At 40.8% G+C, this 17,661-nt stretch overlaps 1 protein-coding gene across 1 annotated transcript in view; it reads right to left on the bottom strand.

Moving 5' to 3' along the window:
- HECTD1 (HECT domain E3 ubiquitin protein ligase 1) overlaps positions 1–4,729 on the bottom strand; it is a 94,458-nt gene extending 89,729 nt beyond the window's left edge. Inside the window, exon 1 of the mRNA XM_065402935.1 lies at positions 4,590–4,729. Coding sequence (XP_065259007.1) covers positions 4,590–4,729 — 140 coding nt within the window. The remainder of the gene's footprint in view (positions 1–4,589) is intronic.
- Between the last annotated feature and the right edge of the window lie 12,932 nt (positions 4,730–17,661).

Raw genomic sequence — 17,661 nt, 5'->3', positions numbered from 1 at the left:
TCACATAATCTATATGTTCGGAAAGATATTTTACCTTAACACTGCTGAAGTTACTGTAAATGATGGTATAAAGCACCAAAAATTATACTAGTTCTTACATTACAAATCTGTTATGGTATGTAGTCTCATTGTGTGAATTAAAAAGTTTTAAAACGCAAATTTACAAAAAAAAACTGTCACAAGCAACTACAACAGCCCCTCTCATGAGTCAACAGGAGGCTCCCAGCTCAGAGTCCTACCTCTGGAGCTACAAGAGTAACTGCTAGCCTATGTTTAGTTCAGCCAACAGAGACGGACTAGACATGTTTTCCTTGGTGGTTACACAATTTTTTGCTAGACAACAGCAGCACATTGGACATTAGGAATCCCAGGTTATATCCCTGATTCTGGGGCCTCGTCTTTCCTAGGGGGAAAGAGGTTTGTTCTCACTTCATATGTTAGCTAACATATAATAACTAACATGAGGTAAAATCCTAGTTAAAACTACAAACTCTTGTTTTGACAGGTCAGGTCAGGCTCCCCCCCAGTCTTTACTTCAACCTGTGTAACTTGTGTCAAGACTACAAACTGTCTTATCTGCACTCGGATCTTACTATATTACCATGTGTCAGCTAAGATGAGGTAAGAACATTCTTTCCCCTCCAGTAAAGATGCATCCAGGGGAAAAGTGTGTGGTTCTGTGGTTACAGATAGGATAACCAAAGAATATTTACGTTTGGAAGGATTAGATTTTTATCGATAAATTTTGATTATATGTACACACACAAACTGACAAAAAATACTTGTCATAATAATCTAAATTTACAGATACACAAAGTAAGAAAAATGCTGCTTGAAAATTTATTAGAGTTTGATTTAAGGATATTTACTTTGTATATTTTGACATGTGATGTTGACCGACCATAATTTCATGTAACTGTGAAAACTGAAATTGATAAAAATAAAAAAAGCTTTACAATAAATATCGCTATTATATATTGAAATTATAAAAAAAAAAAAAATCACATTTTCCCATGCCTAAACGTAATAAATCTGAAAGACAATGTAGTTGATTAAAGCTGACTGGAGCTGCCATGTTAGAAATTTAGCTTCTATTCCTGCAGTGCCTTTCTGTAAACTCTCTTTAAAAAAAAAAAAAAAAAACTCATTTGTAAAATGGAGTGGCAACCTATACCTAACTACCTTATAGGATTGGGATTTGAAGCCTTTGTCAATAATAAGGATGTGCGATGCATGGAAATATAAACACAATCATAAGAGGTTACATTTCAACTCTTGGTCTTCTCTTTCCCAGTTCAGGGAATGTTCCCTTAGGCTACAGAGGTATTTGACTAGCTTTAACAATTATATTCCTCAAATTCAGCTGTCTGAAACTGAACTATGTTTCTACTCAATCATATCGCACCAAGTTTTAGCAACTTGAGCTACTGGTGTTTTTGTTCCTGGTTGAAATTCTAGCCATTCTAGCTGCTGAGTGACTAACAGTCAGTCTCTCTCTGAATCATTGTCACTAGAAGATGAACGAAATAGTGACTCATTAACATTAGTGTTACTAACCACTGAAGAAAATTTCATTATCTGTAAAATGCCAGTATCTTGGATTACACAGCCATTAAAACTTTAACTACTTGGCACCATAATTTGTCATTAGCTTTACACCCTGGAATCTGCTCCAATAAAGCTCAGATTCCACCTATATCATGATACTGAGCAAGCATTTTTGTATGCTTGTTCCCCATCTTTCTGACTTGGTCATAACTTCTCTAAATTCAGAGACTGATTTCACTGTCGTGTTCAAAGGCGTGCTCAGCATCAGCAATTCACACTGTTAATCTCCCACTAATTTTAGAACACACTTTGTATCCCAAAAATATACAAGATTTGATCTCATTCAACTCTCAATTTAGTGAAGGAAGAATTTTTCAAAGCAATCCTTTCCAATCAAAGCCACTCTTTACTGGTTCCTGAAATAAACGATCACATTTCTTCACAGATCAAAGGTCGTAAAAGCATAACATCTGCTTTGGCATCTCACAGATTTGCCATACCACAAACAACCATGCTTTTAAGTTTGCAGAGACATTTTTCTGGAGGTCAGAGAGCTGTCTACATTACAAATTGGGCCATGCCCTGAAACTATTTTCAAGATTAATTACTGAAAATTATGTTTTGTAACACACATGTGCCACACAGTGATCCCCTATTTAGACAAGGCATCATTTCTTTTAAAATATTATTGAAAAGCAACTCAATAAGTATTTTCAAGAACTATTAGTTATGCTATCAACATGTGGACAGGCTAGCCAGCACTGACCTATAAATTGCAACCAATTTCAAGACACAATCCATTTTGTAAACAGAGGCTCATAAAGGAACAAAATCAACTTGAAATCTAGTCTATTAAAAAATAATAATAATTAAAGTAGTTTAATTGACACTTCAGTCTCTCTCCCTCTCCTGAAACTCAAGTATCTCATTTTAGGAACCATAAATCATAACGGTTTAAAAAAAACACAACATTATAACAACAGCACAGTGTTCATCATATATGCTTTTACAAAGAGGAACACAAAATATACAGGAACCAAAAGCTTTGTATTAGAAGTTGAATTATTTAATTAAAGACAAAAATCTGCTATAAATAAAATAAGTAACACCCCCACAAGCTTTACGTTTCACAAGTTTATATTTCAGACCTATTTTTGAATAAACATAGAAATGAACATCTTTCTATAAAAGCTTGTGATTACATTTCAACTTTTGTTCAACAACCCAACTAAAATATACACTAGAACAGTTATTTTTCAACTGTTTGCTCAAACCTATGTCAATGAAGCCAAGTTAAGAAGCCAGTAAATTAGTGTTTCTCAGCCTGAGGTGGCAGGGCCCATGCCCAAGTAGGGATTGACAGTCAGAGGAAAGGAGCAGTAAATGCACGTCTCGGTGACAAATATCCATTCTTAATTATATCTATAGATTGTAAACTCTTCAGGCCACAGACTCATTTTTAATCACTAAAGTATTCTGTAAAAACACAGTAATGAATACATTTTTATATCAATTTCTGATTTTCAAGTCACCATGGAATATAGACTCCTTAAACGCCATACAACCCTCCATGACTGCTCTTACTACAGGAGCTGCTCACACATATACGGCTGCAAAATCCAGAAGGTCCCTGCCATGCATACAAAAATGTTCCCTTGGCACTCAGTTCAGACACAACTGCATATACTTCTACCCAAGAGATCCACTAGGGCAAATGTTCTCAACCTTTTTCTTTCTGAGACACCCTCCCCCCCGCCCCCCATATGCTATAAAAACTCCATGGCCCACCTGTGCCACAACAACTGGTTTTCTACTTATAAAAGCCAGGGCTGGCATTAGGGGGTAGCAAGCAGGGCAATTGTCTGGGGCCCCACACCACAGGGGCCCCTGCAAAACTAAATTGCTCAGGCTTTGGCTTTAGCCCCGGATGGCAGGGCTCAGGGCCCCAGGCTTTAGCCCCATGCAGTGAGGCTTTGGCTGTCTGTCCTGAGCCTCAGGAAGTCTAACACTGGCCCTACTTGGAGGACCCCCGAAACCTGCTTGCGGCCCGCCAGGGGGCCCCAGACCCCTGGTTGAGAACCACTGCACTAGGGAACCCTCTAGCAACCCCAAGGTCTTCTTCTAGTGATTAGACAGAAAAGAGGAGGAAGAAAATGGGGGGGCTGGAGGGGGGAGCAGAGATGGAGGAGCAGAAAAGAAAATCAGAAATTGTACTAATATATGACAGAGAGACAAGGAAACCCGAGGAGCAATGACAGACAAGAGGATGGACTATCCACCAAAACACTGCAAAGAGGGCTCCAACAAAAAGGAGAATGGAAACCACTGCATTAGGTACTAAAAAGTTTTAAAGGATCAAATTCTGTTCATGCCTTTGTATCGAAATCCATCCTTTCTAGACCCACTATTTAGCAATTACAGAAACTAATATATTTAATGTACATTACTATGGATCATCAACGATCAAATATTAAGTGCCAGCATTAGTTATGTTAATGATTTTTTTTTTTAGCTTGCAGAGTTGAAAATAAGAGCTACTGTATATCACATGAGGAAAGCTTAAAAATCTCAGAGTGGGCATTTTAATATAAAACAGAATAGTTCAAATTTTAGTGTAAAAAGGCTATTTTCTATTATTTAAAAAAACAGATAATGTAATGCTCTCTAATAGGGGTAAACAAGAATATAGTTTTTCAACACCAAACAAGCTTTAAAAAAAAAAAAAAAAAAAAAAAAAAAAAAAAAAAAAAAAAAAAACTGTGTACAAATTAGTATTTCTTGTCCACTGCACAGTTGCCATACTTTTCATTTCACTGCAAAATGAGTAGGTACTCAAAATACTCTGGAAGTGAGCATTGCGTGGGCACAGCAATAGAAATTTTTTTCTGTAATAACATTTTCAAGACTACGGAAGCTTCTAGTTCTGCATGTCAAACTTTATATATACCGACTTAGTAAGGAAAAGTTCTTAAATAACACTGCCAGAGCCTGAAAATGGAGGACAGAAAGCCCCTGCAAATGAAGAACAGAAATGTACTTACGTTTCAAAACAACGATCCACATTGTCTGACATCAAAAGCAGCATGCATAACTGTTCCAAAGCTATTAGTTGCATATCCCTTTCATCCCCCTGCCCCATCTGTAGCCATTCAAGCAACGTGTCTGGGTCCACATCTGCCATGGTTTTAAAAAGCCGCCTTGGCTTGAATTAAAAAGTACCAAAAAATCCTTAAAGTGTTCAAGCCAGGATAGCCTGAGTACAGTGGAACTTTCCCTCCAGTCAGACTCGGATTTTTGCAGTCTTCACCTGGAAAGAAGAAACAACTCATCAGAATCTGTCTTATTAACCTTTTCCATTTGTTCCTCCTGTAACATGTTTTCAGCCATCTATTGGATCTTTAATTTCTTTATCATTTAAGATCTCACAACAGATTATGACAAGGTGTTTGTTTTTTTTAAACCTACCTGAGTGTAACCTAATTAGGTTGCTCTACTTAACTTAAAACAAGAGCCTTCTTTCCCAGGCACAGGCAAGCAAGCTTTAGATTCTACTACTATTTTTAGTGAAAACTCACAGCTTAAAGCTTGGAGGGGAACAATTTTTCAGACCTTAACTTACATTTTCTTATAAGCTTATTTTTCAGATACATATTTTCTGAAGAATAACTCAGCTGATGTCACCTTTCAAAAAACAGATACGACTTCCCCAATGCTAAAGCATCTCTTTGCTCAAATATTTTTTTATAAGAAATTTCAAGAGATTTTACAGGTATGTATCCATTCAGACAGGCATTAAATGAAATTTACTGAGAAAGATATGCAACTTAAGACTCAGAAGGAAACCTTTATAGAGTTTTTATGAATATGAAGACCTCCAGGGATCAGAGCACATGGAAAATATGAGGATAATGTACAAAAGCCTGAGGGAGAGAACATAAGAGATGAACATCAGGAAGAGACAGGTAGGTCTATGTAACTGGGGCCTCCATACAAAGAAGAATTGATAGGCCAGATACAGAGAACAGAAGTGTGTGCTGTCTGCCTGGACACAAAAACTGTCTGCCATTTGCATCCCAAATACCTGGGGAAAAACTTGTACAGAAAGGCTCCAGAACCAAATGAATGAATAATCACCTCGAGAAGATTATCAGGAGTAAACAGAAAGCCTATAGGGAACGGAAAAATGACTGATCAGCAAAGAAAGCTACATCTTGGAAGTTAGAAAATGTACGAATAACACGAGAATTGCTAAAAGTCAAGATGAATTTGCTCTTGCCAAGGAAATTTAAAAAGTATTTGTAGTTTATATATATAAAGAAAATAAGGAAGGATGAGGTTGGGCCACTATGCAGTGTGGATGGGAAAAAGATTAATGATAATCTAGGAACGGCCCAAAAACTAAACGAATACTTTGCCTCAGTTTTCAATAAGGATGATAATTTGGAACATGAGCATGAAGGCAGGATGGCTGACTGAAATGGAAATCGCCACAAATGAGGTGGAAGAAAAACTTCAAGAACTTAATATGCTCAGATCAGGGAGACCAGATAACATGTATCCCAGAATACTGAAAGAACTAGCACATGAGATTACTAGTCCAGTATCAACAATTTTTAATAAAAATCTATTCTTTGTGGTACCATACGACTGGAGAATAGCTAACATCTGACCTATATTTAAGAAAGGGGAAAAAAGCGATCAAGATAACTATATACCCATTAGTCTGACCTCAGGGAAGATGGGGATTAGTACTAGAATTGTAAAGTGGTTAAGGAACTGGTTAAAGGGGAGAAGGCAAAAGGTTCTGCTAAAAGGTGAACTATCAGACCAGAGGGAGGTTGCTAGTGGAGTTCCTCAAGTTCTTTGGACCAATGTTATTTAATATTTTTTATTAATGACCTTGGTACAAAAAGTATGTGTGCGCTACTAAAATATGCTGATGATACAAAGTTGGGAGTGATACACAGGAGGACTGGAATATTATATGAAGATCTAGATGACCTTGAAGACTGGACTAACAGAAATGGGATGAAATTCAATAGTACAATGTGCAAGATCATGCACTTAGGGTCTAATAAAAATTTCTGCTATAAGATGGGGGGGGCTCATCAGTTGGAAGTGTCAAAGAAGAGAGATGGGACTACTGGTTGATCACAGGATAACTGTGAACCATCAATGTGATGCAACTACAAAAAAGGCAAATGTGATCATAGGATGCATCAGGCAAGGCATTTCCAGTACAGATAGAGAAGTATTATTGCCACTGTACAATGATAAAACCACATTTGAAATACCTTGTACAATTTTGGTCAAACATGTTCAAGAAAGAGTAATTTAAACTGAAACAGGTGCAGAGAAGAGCTATTAGGAAGATGAAGGGAATGGAGGGCCTATTTTATAAGAGAAGGCTGGAAGAGTGTGGCTTGTGAAGGGTGATAGGAAATATGATTGCTCTGTATAAATACTTCAGGACGGTAAATACTACAGAGAGTGGAGAGTTATTTATGCTAAAGGACAATGAAGAGACAAGAACAAAGGAGTATAAACTAGCTATGAAAAAATTCAGGCTGGCGATTAGAAGTTTTCTATACATCAGAGGAGTGAGGCTTTGGAAGAGCCTCCCAAATAGGATTTCTGGGGGCAAACAACTTAATTGGTTTTAAGAGAGAGACGGACAAATTTATGAGTGCAGTTGTGCAGCGGGTTTACTTGTGATGGAGTGGGGGCCCAGGTCAGCAGTCCTGGGGGTCCCTTCATTTTATGCCTTGTGTTCCTGTAACCTCATGCTGCAGGAGTCAAGAAGGGATTCCCCACCCAACAGCATATTCTGCGCTTTTTTTTTTTTTATTTTTTATTTTTTATTATTTGGTCGTCTCCTTTCTCTGAAGCATCAGAGATGGCCACAACTGGAGATGGGACACTGGACAGGGTGGGCTGGTGCTATGAGGTAACACCAAACAATCTCTTAGGTGTTTAGCAGGTTGGTTATTGCTCACATGCTCAGGGTCTAACTCATCACCATATGTGGGGGTCGGAAAGGAACTTCCCCCCAGGTCTGACTGGCAGCAATCTTGTGGAGGTTTTGCCTTCCCTTGCAGTGTGGGGTTTACATAATTTGCTGGGGATCATCTAGAAATCTCTCACTTAGTGGCAGGGACCTCAGGCATTGGTGCACCTGAGTCCCTCCTATTCTCTGCCTGTGGCATGTAATAGTCTAGTCCAGGGGTTCTCAAACTTCATTGCACCGCGACCAACTTCTGACAGCAAAAATTACTACACGACCCCAGAAGGGGGGACCGAAGCCTGAGCCCCACCATCCCAGGCAGAGGGGCCAAACCAGCCCTGGTGACCCCATTAAAATGGGGTTGCGACCCACTCTGGGGTCCCAACCCACAGTTTGAGAACCACTGGTCTAGTCATATTTTGGTCTTATTTCAGTTATTGGGTTTAGGGTGTGAGTGTTGGATGGTGTTGGTGGCCTCTGATATACTGGAGGTCAGACAAAATCAGTGACTCTCAACCTTTCCAAACTACTGTATCACTTTCAGGAGGCTGATTTGTCTTGCATACCCCCAAGTTTCACCTCACTGATAAACTACTTGCTTACAAAATCAGACATAAATATACAAATGTCACAGCACACTATTACTGAAAAATTGCTTACTTTCTCACATTTACCATATTATTATAAAATAAATCAATTTGTATATAACTACACCTCTACCTCGATATAACGCTGTCCTCGGGAGCCAAAAAATCTTACCGCGTTATAGGTGAAACCACGTTGAACTTGCTTTGATCCACCGGAGTGCGCAGCCCCGCCCCCCCGGAGCACTGCTTTACCGCGTTATATCCAAATTCATGTTATATCGGGTCACGTTATATCGGGGTAGAGGTGTATTGTACTTACATTTCAGTATATAGTATCTACAGCAGTATAAACAAATTGTCTGCATGAAATTTTAGTTTGTACTGACTTCGCTAGTGCTTTTTATGTAGCCTGTTGTAAAAGTAGGCAAATATCTAGATGAGCTGATGTACCCCTTATGACCTCTGCATACCCCCCAAGGTACACGTACCCCTGGTTGAGAATCACTGGACTAGATGATCTAGTGATCCCTTCTGGCCTTAAGCTCTATTTGATTATAGATAATTAAAATTTCTAACATAATGGATAAGAAGTAGAATACGATTGTAAATGAAGAGAATGGGAAAAGAGAAAATAATATTTCTAAAACATTTGCATTTTAAATGTTTTGGAGTTTTTTTCAAGCGAATTATTCAACCTTTACAAATGTACATTAAAAAATTCAGAGTTTCAGATGTACCTATATGGTAAATGGCATTTTTTGTTGGTCTAGTAAGACACAGCACATGCAAGCTCAGGATCAAGAAGGCCCCTTTATCAGTATCTTAAGAGATGTTTTTGACCTACAGTATATGCTTATGTACCACCTTGCACTAGATCAACAAGAAGTCACATCTACTTTATACACTTCGTCCTTGAAGATCAACACAACTATAAATATCATTTGCATACCTAAGCTGCAACAAAGGCTTTGAACCAACCTACCCATATGAAACTTGCCATAAAACCTAAAACATAGCTATTAAAATCCCTATTTTGCAAAAATGAAATTACATTATTAAACTTGGTGGCAAAGGTGAAATGCTGAAAAAGTATACCCCTGTACATTCTCTAGAATCTGGGGGGTGGGGAGGGGAGCCACAAATAAGGGTTTAAACTTCCACAGGACAAGGTCTGATTTCTTGGTTTACTCATGATCAGTTAGTGGTTAAACGATAACCTCATCGAGGGCATGGAAGAAGGAACTCACAAAAGGAATTCAAAAAGAACATACTGTCTCCCAGTACAGAGACAGATGTACACTGAATCAGCAATACTACTTCCTGCAGGCTTAAAACCCAAAGATGTAACAAAGGCTTGAAACAAAAACAGTTTTTTGTAATTTAGGATTCTGATGAAAGAACAAATGTTAAATAATCAAAATGATTGCTCATTAAATTTGTTTTACTTCTATTATCTCAGTCTCTTTAGACTGGATACTTCTGTAATGAAAGTCATTAAAATATTATTAAAAGTAAAGAAAAAAGATTAACAAAATATTTGTGATCCCCAGAAGGATCACATGTTTGGCATCCTCTCTTCCAGGACTAAATAAAGTAATGCCAGTCAGAACAAGTAGGGTCACGCTGCGGACACTACTGGTCCAAACTCCAAAACATTTAAAATGCAAAATAATTAACTCCAACTGGAAAAGGAAAGGGGAAAAAAGCAATAGAATCGGCAGACAACGAGGGAGCTGACCCCTAACCTGTAAAAACCAGTGTCACACTCGGCGTCATTGGGACGTGCCCAATAGAGGCACCTGCTGCTCCTTTGCCCCAGACAGCTTTAAACACCCCCCAAATAAACAGACAAACATACAGCAGAGCGACACACACAGGCTCCCCCAGCACAGACGCAGAACAGGGAAGGGGCCAGGCCACAGCTAAACTCCTGTCCCAACCGCCTAGCGGTCTCTGGGGCCCTGCGCCTCATACACGTTCTCGGGGGAAGGGAAATCTCTAGTCTGAAGCCAACCGGCCTCGCATCCCCCCACCGCCACGATCCCGGCGGCGAGGGGCTCTTTGGGGCCTGCCGCTCCCTCCTCCCCAGCCAGGAGACGGCCTGTCTGGGACTTGCCGTCCCCCGCACTCTCCAGGGGTCCCTGACGCACCGCATCGCCTCCCCGCAGGCTGCTGTCCCGGCCGCCCCGCGGTCCCGACGCGGGGCGAAGCTCCTTGCTAGGTTGCCCGGGCCCTAGCGGCACCGACCCCGCCAGGCCAGACAGCGGCACTCGAGTTCCCAGGAAGCCGGAGGCCTCGCAGGGTGACCCGGCCTGGCGGCTCAGGAAAGGCCCCTCGGAGCTCCGTCTCCTCGGGGCTGGCAGAGGAAGCGCCGCTCCCCCACTCAGACACTTACCCCAGCGCCCCGGACGCTCCTCGCTGGAGCCGCCCCCTCCCTCCTTAGTCCCGCGGGAAGGCAGCGAGGCGGTGGCGACCCGAGCCCGGGAGCAGGAGGCAGCGAGCGGCATCCATCGTGATCCGCCCGGCACGGGACTGAGGGGGAGGGGAAACCACCCGCGCCACAGACACAGGAGGAGGAGCCCGAGCCAGTCAGCCTCGGAGTCACGCTCAGCCCCGGAGCAGGGCAGGCCGCGCACAGAGGGGGCGCTGCTGCGGCGGCGAAGCTCGGAGAGGGCGGCTGTCCCGCCCACCCCCAGCCGAGCTGTCCCGTCTGGTCCGCACCGCAGCAATACAGCCCCCCCCCCCTCCTCCTCTGCGGGCGGGCGGGCTCCCGCCGGCCACCAGATTCCTCTTCTCCCAGTCACTGTTCCCCTAATCCCTGCCTCTCACACCTGCCTTCCCTCCCTCATCGCCCTCGTAAGAACAGCCAATGTGTCCTCTAGCCCGGTATCCTGTCTGCCAACAGTGGCTGGTGCCAGGTGCTTCAGAGGGAATGAACAAAACAGGGCAATTATCAAGTGATGCATCCCTATGGGCCACTCAAAACTTCTGGCAGTCAGAGGCTTCATCTATGACCATCTTGGCTAATGGCCATTGTTGGCCCTATCCTCCATGAACTTATATAATTCTTTTTTGAACTCTTCCGTTCTCCCTTCCTGCTGTTACCAACCCTTCAAAATTCATGAGATTGACTTAAAAATCATGAGATATTTTTAAAGGAATGCCATTTGGGCTTTCTTCATTCACCTGCTGGTTACAGAGCCTTTAGCTTACAACTGGCTTCAGCTTTTCTCCACAGACCTGAGAGCTAAAAACTTGTTTTTCTTTTAATGAAAGCTGAGATTCTCAGTCACCTGACTCCAAGAGCTGGGTCTTTAAAGAAAACACTCCTACCCCAGTTACACTCTTCTATTGTATAATTTTAAACAGTACAGATACACTTCTTATTGGGACTCTCATTCTTCTCAGATATATAGAGATGCTTATCTCACTAATGCAGGTGCAAAAAGATGAAAGTCCTATGTCCCTCCCTTTCCTATCAGTAGAAATCCCCATACAGAAGCAAGAGAGAGAAGAGTTGCACAGAGTTTAACTATATCCTCTCCATAACAGGCTTTTAGGTAGGGTTGTCACCTGTCCAGTTTTTCCCAGGATTGTCTTTTTTTTGAGCTAGCTGTCCCAGGAAATCTGTAAGAGTTCACAGTACACATTGCCAGCTGTCTAGTTTTATGGGTTCAGGATCATCCCAGACGGGGTTGTTGTTTTTTGTTTCATTGTTTCTTTTGTCACTCAGAAGTGGGAAGAGGAAGAAGGACTGTAAGCTCTTTGGGGGCAGTGACTGTCATTTATTATTAGGGCTGGTCAAAACATTTTGAGCAAAACATTTTCTGTAATTGAAAGCAAAATATTCAAAGGAAAAGATTGATTTTGGCATTATTTTCCATTCGGAAAAATCAACACAAAAATGTTTAGGGGACAACCCAAATTAAAATGTTTCCTGTCAATTAGTTGACATGAAACATCATTTCAGGTTACGTTAATACTAATCTTTGCACCTACCTGACCTGCTACTGTCCCTCATGGGAGTTGTAGTTCCAGGTTCCTACTGCCCCCATTCTCCCTTATGGGCTATGGGTCTTGGTGAGGCTACATCTCCCATGATGCACCATGACAACTCACCCACAGAGAAAGACAAAACATTAAGACATGCTGAATTGAAAGGTTTTGTTTTAGTTTGGCAATCCAAACCAAAACATTTCATTTTGACATTAATCGCTGAATCAATGGTTCCAAATACCTCATTCCTCCATTCTCTGCTATGGTCTGGATCACATCATTTCAACTTTTTGTCCTGACTCAGGATGAAAACAAATATCAAAATATTGGAATTTTCCATGGGATGGAAATTCCAGTTTTAAATTAGTTCTGCTTATTATATATTACCTGATGGTGGCCTTTAGGTATCACCGCAATATAAATGTTTACTATTAATAATATGTTGGCTAAACTAGTTTATGCTATTCATATTTTTTAAAAAATTGGAGAGTATTCAGAGAACGGGCACAAGAATTATTAAAGGACTGGAAAACGCTTCACACTGAAAGACAACTATTTAGCTTCTCAAAGCAAAGGTTGAGGGTGACTTGATCACAATCTGTAAGTACCTATATGGTGAACAGAAATCTGACTAATAGAGGGCTCTTCAATCTAGCAGACAAAGGCATAACAAGATCCAATGGCTGGAAGTTGAAGCTAGACATATTCAAATTAAAAAGAAGGTGCAAAATTTTAAAAGTGAGGGTAATTAACCATTAGAACATCTTGCTTAGGGTTGTGGTAGATTTTCCATCACTGAAAATGTTTAAATCAAGACTGGATGTTTTTTTAAAGAACATGTCCTAGTTCAAACAGAAACTATCTAATGGATGTCCAATGCCCTGTATTATGTAGAAGATCAGATTAGATGATCACAATGGTCTCCTCTGGCTTTGTAATCTAGGAATCTATACCCAGTTCATGCTAACTTTGTTTAAACAGTATTTATCTAGCCAGCATGATCAGGGCATAACCATTTGAAAATGACAACAATGGTTTTTTTTTAAGTACTCTAGCCTAGATGTAAGGTAGATCATGGTATCTTAACTCAATTGAATAAAATAATCATGTTTAGTGCTTCTATAGCTGTGATAAATGAAGTGGGGGAGGGTAGCTCCCTTTTATGGACACCCACCCAGCCAGCCAGTTAGCTATAAAATTCCTCTTAGTAGCTGTTCTTTACTTGCTTTACCTGTAAAGAGTTAACAAGCCCACAGGTAAAAGGAAAGGAGTGGGCACCTGACCAAGAGAGCCAATGGGAGGGCTAGAACTTTTAAAAATTGGGGGGAAAACTTCCCTTTGTGTGTGTGTTATTGTTCTCTGGGAAAGAGGGAAACAGGAAGCAGTTATGCTGTGAGAAGCTGAAGGCCAGAATGAAAATCATCAGGTCATATCTAGAACTACTTATTTAACAACCCAGATATGTAAGTAGATCAGAAATGTTTAGAAAGACGCAATTCGATTTACTTCTGTTCATTTCTTATTGTCTTGTGGACTCCTCTGTGCTAACCCCAGATGCTTTTGTTTTGCTTGTAACCTTTAAGCTGGACCTCAAGAAAGTTATTCTTGATGTTTAAATTTTGTAAGTGGGTTTTTAAAATCTAGCAAAAGCCTAAGTTCCAGATGTATTTTCTTTCTTTTTGTTTTTAATAAAATTTACCTTTTTTAAGAACAGTATTGGATTTTTGGTGTCCTAAGAGGTTTGTGCACATGTTGTTTAATTAGCTCGAGGCAACAGCTAATTTCCTTTGTTTTCTTTCTCAGCTCTTTCCCAGGGGAGGGGGGGTGTTGAAAGGGCTTGAGGGTACCCCACAGGAAGGAATTCCCAAGTGAGCCTTCCTTGGGTCCCAAGGGGTTTTTTTGCACTTGGGTGGTGGCAGCATCTACCCACCCAAGGGTACTCAAAGTGCCAGAGTGGGGAATCAGCCTTGACAATAGCCCTTTTCTTTTTTTCAAAGTGCTGTGCAAACATTAACTAAATAACCTTCACAACATCAGTCTGAGGAATTATTCTTTTTATAGGGTACAATAACATGCTAGGTAGAAAGACACGATGCTGCCCCAAAATCTTCACTCTAAGACGGATTTTACCATTAATCATGAATAGTTCCATTTAAGAGGTAGCAGAATCAGGCACTACCTGGCTGATAAGCGGACAAAAATGGGAGAAGGAAAAGAATGCAAAACAAGATTCTCCCTCCCCCCATTTCCTTTTCCTTTTCTTTGTATGAGAGTATCTTTTTTTTTGTTTTAGTTCTTGCCCATTTTGTTTTGTTAGCCATTCTTGCCAAACTTTTGGTTTGTTAGCCATTGTATACTTGCCTTAAGTTTAACTCATGTGCATTTGACCTTTTTTTATATTTAATCAGCTGGGGGGGGGGCAGTCCTGCAAATCATTAAACCATGATCAGCATCATATCAGCTAACCTGATTCTTCACAGCTGTGTTCAAACACAGTAACATTTTGTAATGTAGACAAGCCCTTTGTGGCAGAAGTAACTTCACACTGTACAATCATTAATTCACTCACAAAGTATAAACTTTGCATTTTTTGGTTATGAAAATTGTCATAGGAGGGTAGTGTCCCTCTATAAACTCTTTAGTGCACACTGTAAATAGTTATTCAATTATCCCATTTAATTCTAAAAACAAAGGAAGCAAAATGCTATACATTTAGAGTTAAAGACCAAAAATCTCTATATTCATATACAATCAGCCTTCACAATAGTTTTCTTCTTTGTGGGATCACATGGAGGTTTGGTAAGGAAATTAGTCACATAAGGCTCAATAATATAAATATTGTAAAACAAGACTATAGCAGGTTTGAGTATCACTGCTGCTTATATTAAAGACATTTCCTGTAATTAGAAGAATGGGTGTATACAGAGGGCATAAAAGCAATGGGAGTCACACCATGTCACGCAATTAGAACCTGTCACATGCCGATGTCTCTGCATCATTCATTAAGAAACACCATCTGTAGAATGATTCCTATTTATCCAGACTGTCTTGCTGAAAGCATCTTTGTAAGAGAAAACGAAAAACAGCTTTCTATCTTTGTTTTTGGATAGCAAAGATCATTGAGCCTGTGCATCATATTGGTAGCCTACTGCTTTACCTTAATCTTTTCTGTCACTGGACCCAGTCCTATGCACATGCTTAACTTTATGAATTAGTGTATCCCATTGAGGTCAGCAGGACTACTCACACACTTAAATACATGTGTAAGTCTTTACAGGATTGGGGCCACGGGCCCTGATCCTCAGAGATTATTAGATACCTAATTCCCACCGAAGTTAATGGGAGTTAGGCACCAAAATACCTGTGAAGATCTGGACCTTAGTCTTTAAAATTAAGGAACCTAAGTCTCCTTTAATTTACACTGGTACTGAAGTGTTATGAGTGAGAGAAGAATGAGGCCCAAAGTGAGGAGAACTGCACCAGGAAAGCGACCTCATTCAGATCTAATGGTGCTAGAACAATTTCCTTTGACTTATATTTAAGCTTGAAAGGTTTAGACTTCATAAATGTGGATAGTTGTGAATTTCTCCTGAAAATCAAAGAACAATGAAAAAAAAAGTCAAACATATGCTGTACTTGTAGACAACTAGTACATTTTTTTGCTGACAGATATGTCTGATAATAAGAAAGCTGAAGGTTGTCAAATTATGATTTTGTCCCTGAATCTGTTATAAATCTCGATTTGTAAAACATGTTAGAATAAAAAATAGCATATTTTAAAATTTATTTACTATAAACACAAAATATGCTTTAAAAGGTTGGAAGTAAACTTCCACTGTTATATATCTGTGGGCTAGATCCACAAAAGGATTTAGACACCCAACTGCCACATGAGGCTCCCAAATCTAATATTTTGATCTTCAAAATCCTGTTCAGTTGCTGCCAAACTCTGTTGACTTCTACAGACCATATATTCAGTGGTTCTCAAACTGTGGGTTGGGATCTCAAAGTGGGTCGCAACCCCATTTTAATGGGATTGCCAGGTCTGACTTAGGTTTGCTGGGGCCCTGGGCCAAAGCCTGAGCCCCACCGCCTGGGGCTGAAGCTCTAGCCCCATCGTCCAGGGCCAAAGCCAAAGGACTTCAGCCCTGTGCAGTGGGGCTTAGTTTACAGGCCCCTTGCCTGGGGCTGAAGCCCTTGGGCTTCGGCTTTGGCTCCCACCCGGGGCAGTGGGGCTCGGGCAGGCTAAGGCTTCTGTCCCCTCTCCTGGGGTTGTGTAGTAACTTTTGTTGTCAGAAGGGGGTCACAGTGCAATGAAGTTTGAGAACCCCTGGAAGTTTCCACTCGTAAAGTCCCCATGGCACCTACGTTTCTGCTGGGCATGTGTAAAGCCATTAAGTCCTGACACCACCAAGCTGCTCATGGTCTGGTAGGATTCTCAAACAAGGGGTACCCCTACCTATTTTGTCCACAGAGCCCAAATCAGTAGATTCAAGGACTGGGACCTGGGTCTCTCAGGAAAGTGCACTAACCACTAGGCTACAGAGTAATTCTCTCTCTCTCTCTCTCTCTGGCCCAATGAATATTTAAGCATTTCATATAGGCCCAAATTAAAGAATGTTTGGGCCCTGTGCACTATGGAAATGGGCGGGGGGCACCTTCCTTAAACTAGACAGAGTATGTGATACACAAGACAATCACCACCCTAGGCAAAACTTCAGTACGTTGCCCCAAGGGTGGTGATTGTCTTGTGTATCACATACTCTGTATCAGGCAAAAAGGGCATTTAAACCAGGGTCTCCTATACCCCAGCTGAGTGCTCTAACCATGGGGTTATTCGATATAGGGGCAGCAATGGCACCACCACAATTTTTCACAAAAAGGACTGACCTGTCTTAGGTATCTGACTCCTAGAGAGGGTTCATGGCTGTGAATTGCAAGCAACGATAGGTGCCTCCCTCTGGTCTGAAGTTAGGAGCCTAAGATCCTTTGATGGGCAGGGCTTAGACTCCACCACTCTCCTCTGCATTTCCTATTGTCTAGTTTAGGCAGCTCCTCTCTCAGGTTCCTGACTTGTGTGAGTCCCACTCTTAGGTGCCTAACTCTCCCCATGCTTTGTATAGGTGCCCAAATCTAGATGAGGATTCCACTGGACAGCAGGGTACCAAAAGTTTGACATTGCAATGATGAGCCTTAATCCACTTTGTGGATCTAGCCCTGTACTCCTAAAATGCTGAAAACAAAGCCATACACTCCTAATTCTGTTCATTATCTCATCTGATGTATCTCATGTTGATTTGCTTTTATTTATCTTTAATGAATTAAAGTACAGTGCCAAGACACTTAGTACTACTTCAGACACCAACCAAAGTTTTTCCTTCTCAAGGCTTTAATAACATAATAGTTCAGAGAATATTCTATTTTTGTTTTGTGTCTCTGAACAAGTGACTCTCATTCCCCAGAATGGAATTGGAAAAATAGGGGGTGATACTTACGCATGCTTCGCCCACTTGAACCCCCCATAGT

The sequence above is a fragment of the Emys orbicularis genome, chromosome 4, assembly GCF_028017835.1.
Source record: "Emys orbicularis isolate rEmyOrb1 chromosome 4, rEmyOrb1.hap1, whole genome shotgun sequence".
NCBI lineage: Eukaryota > Metazoa > Chordata > Testudines > Emydidae > Emys > Emys orbicularis.
The sequence above is the reverse complement of the archived record's forward strand: the minus strand, read 5'-3'. Positions and strand labels throughout refer to the sequence as shown.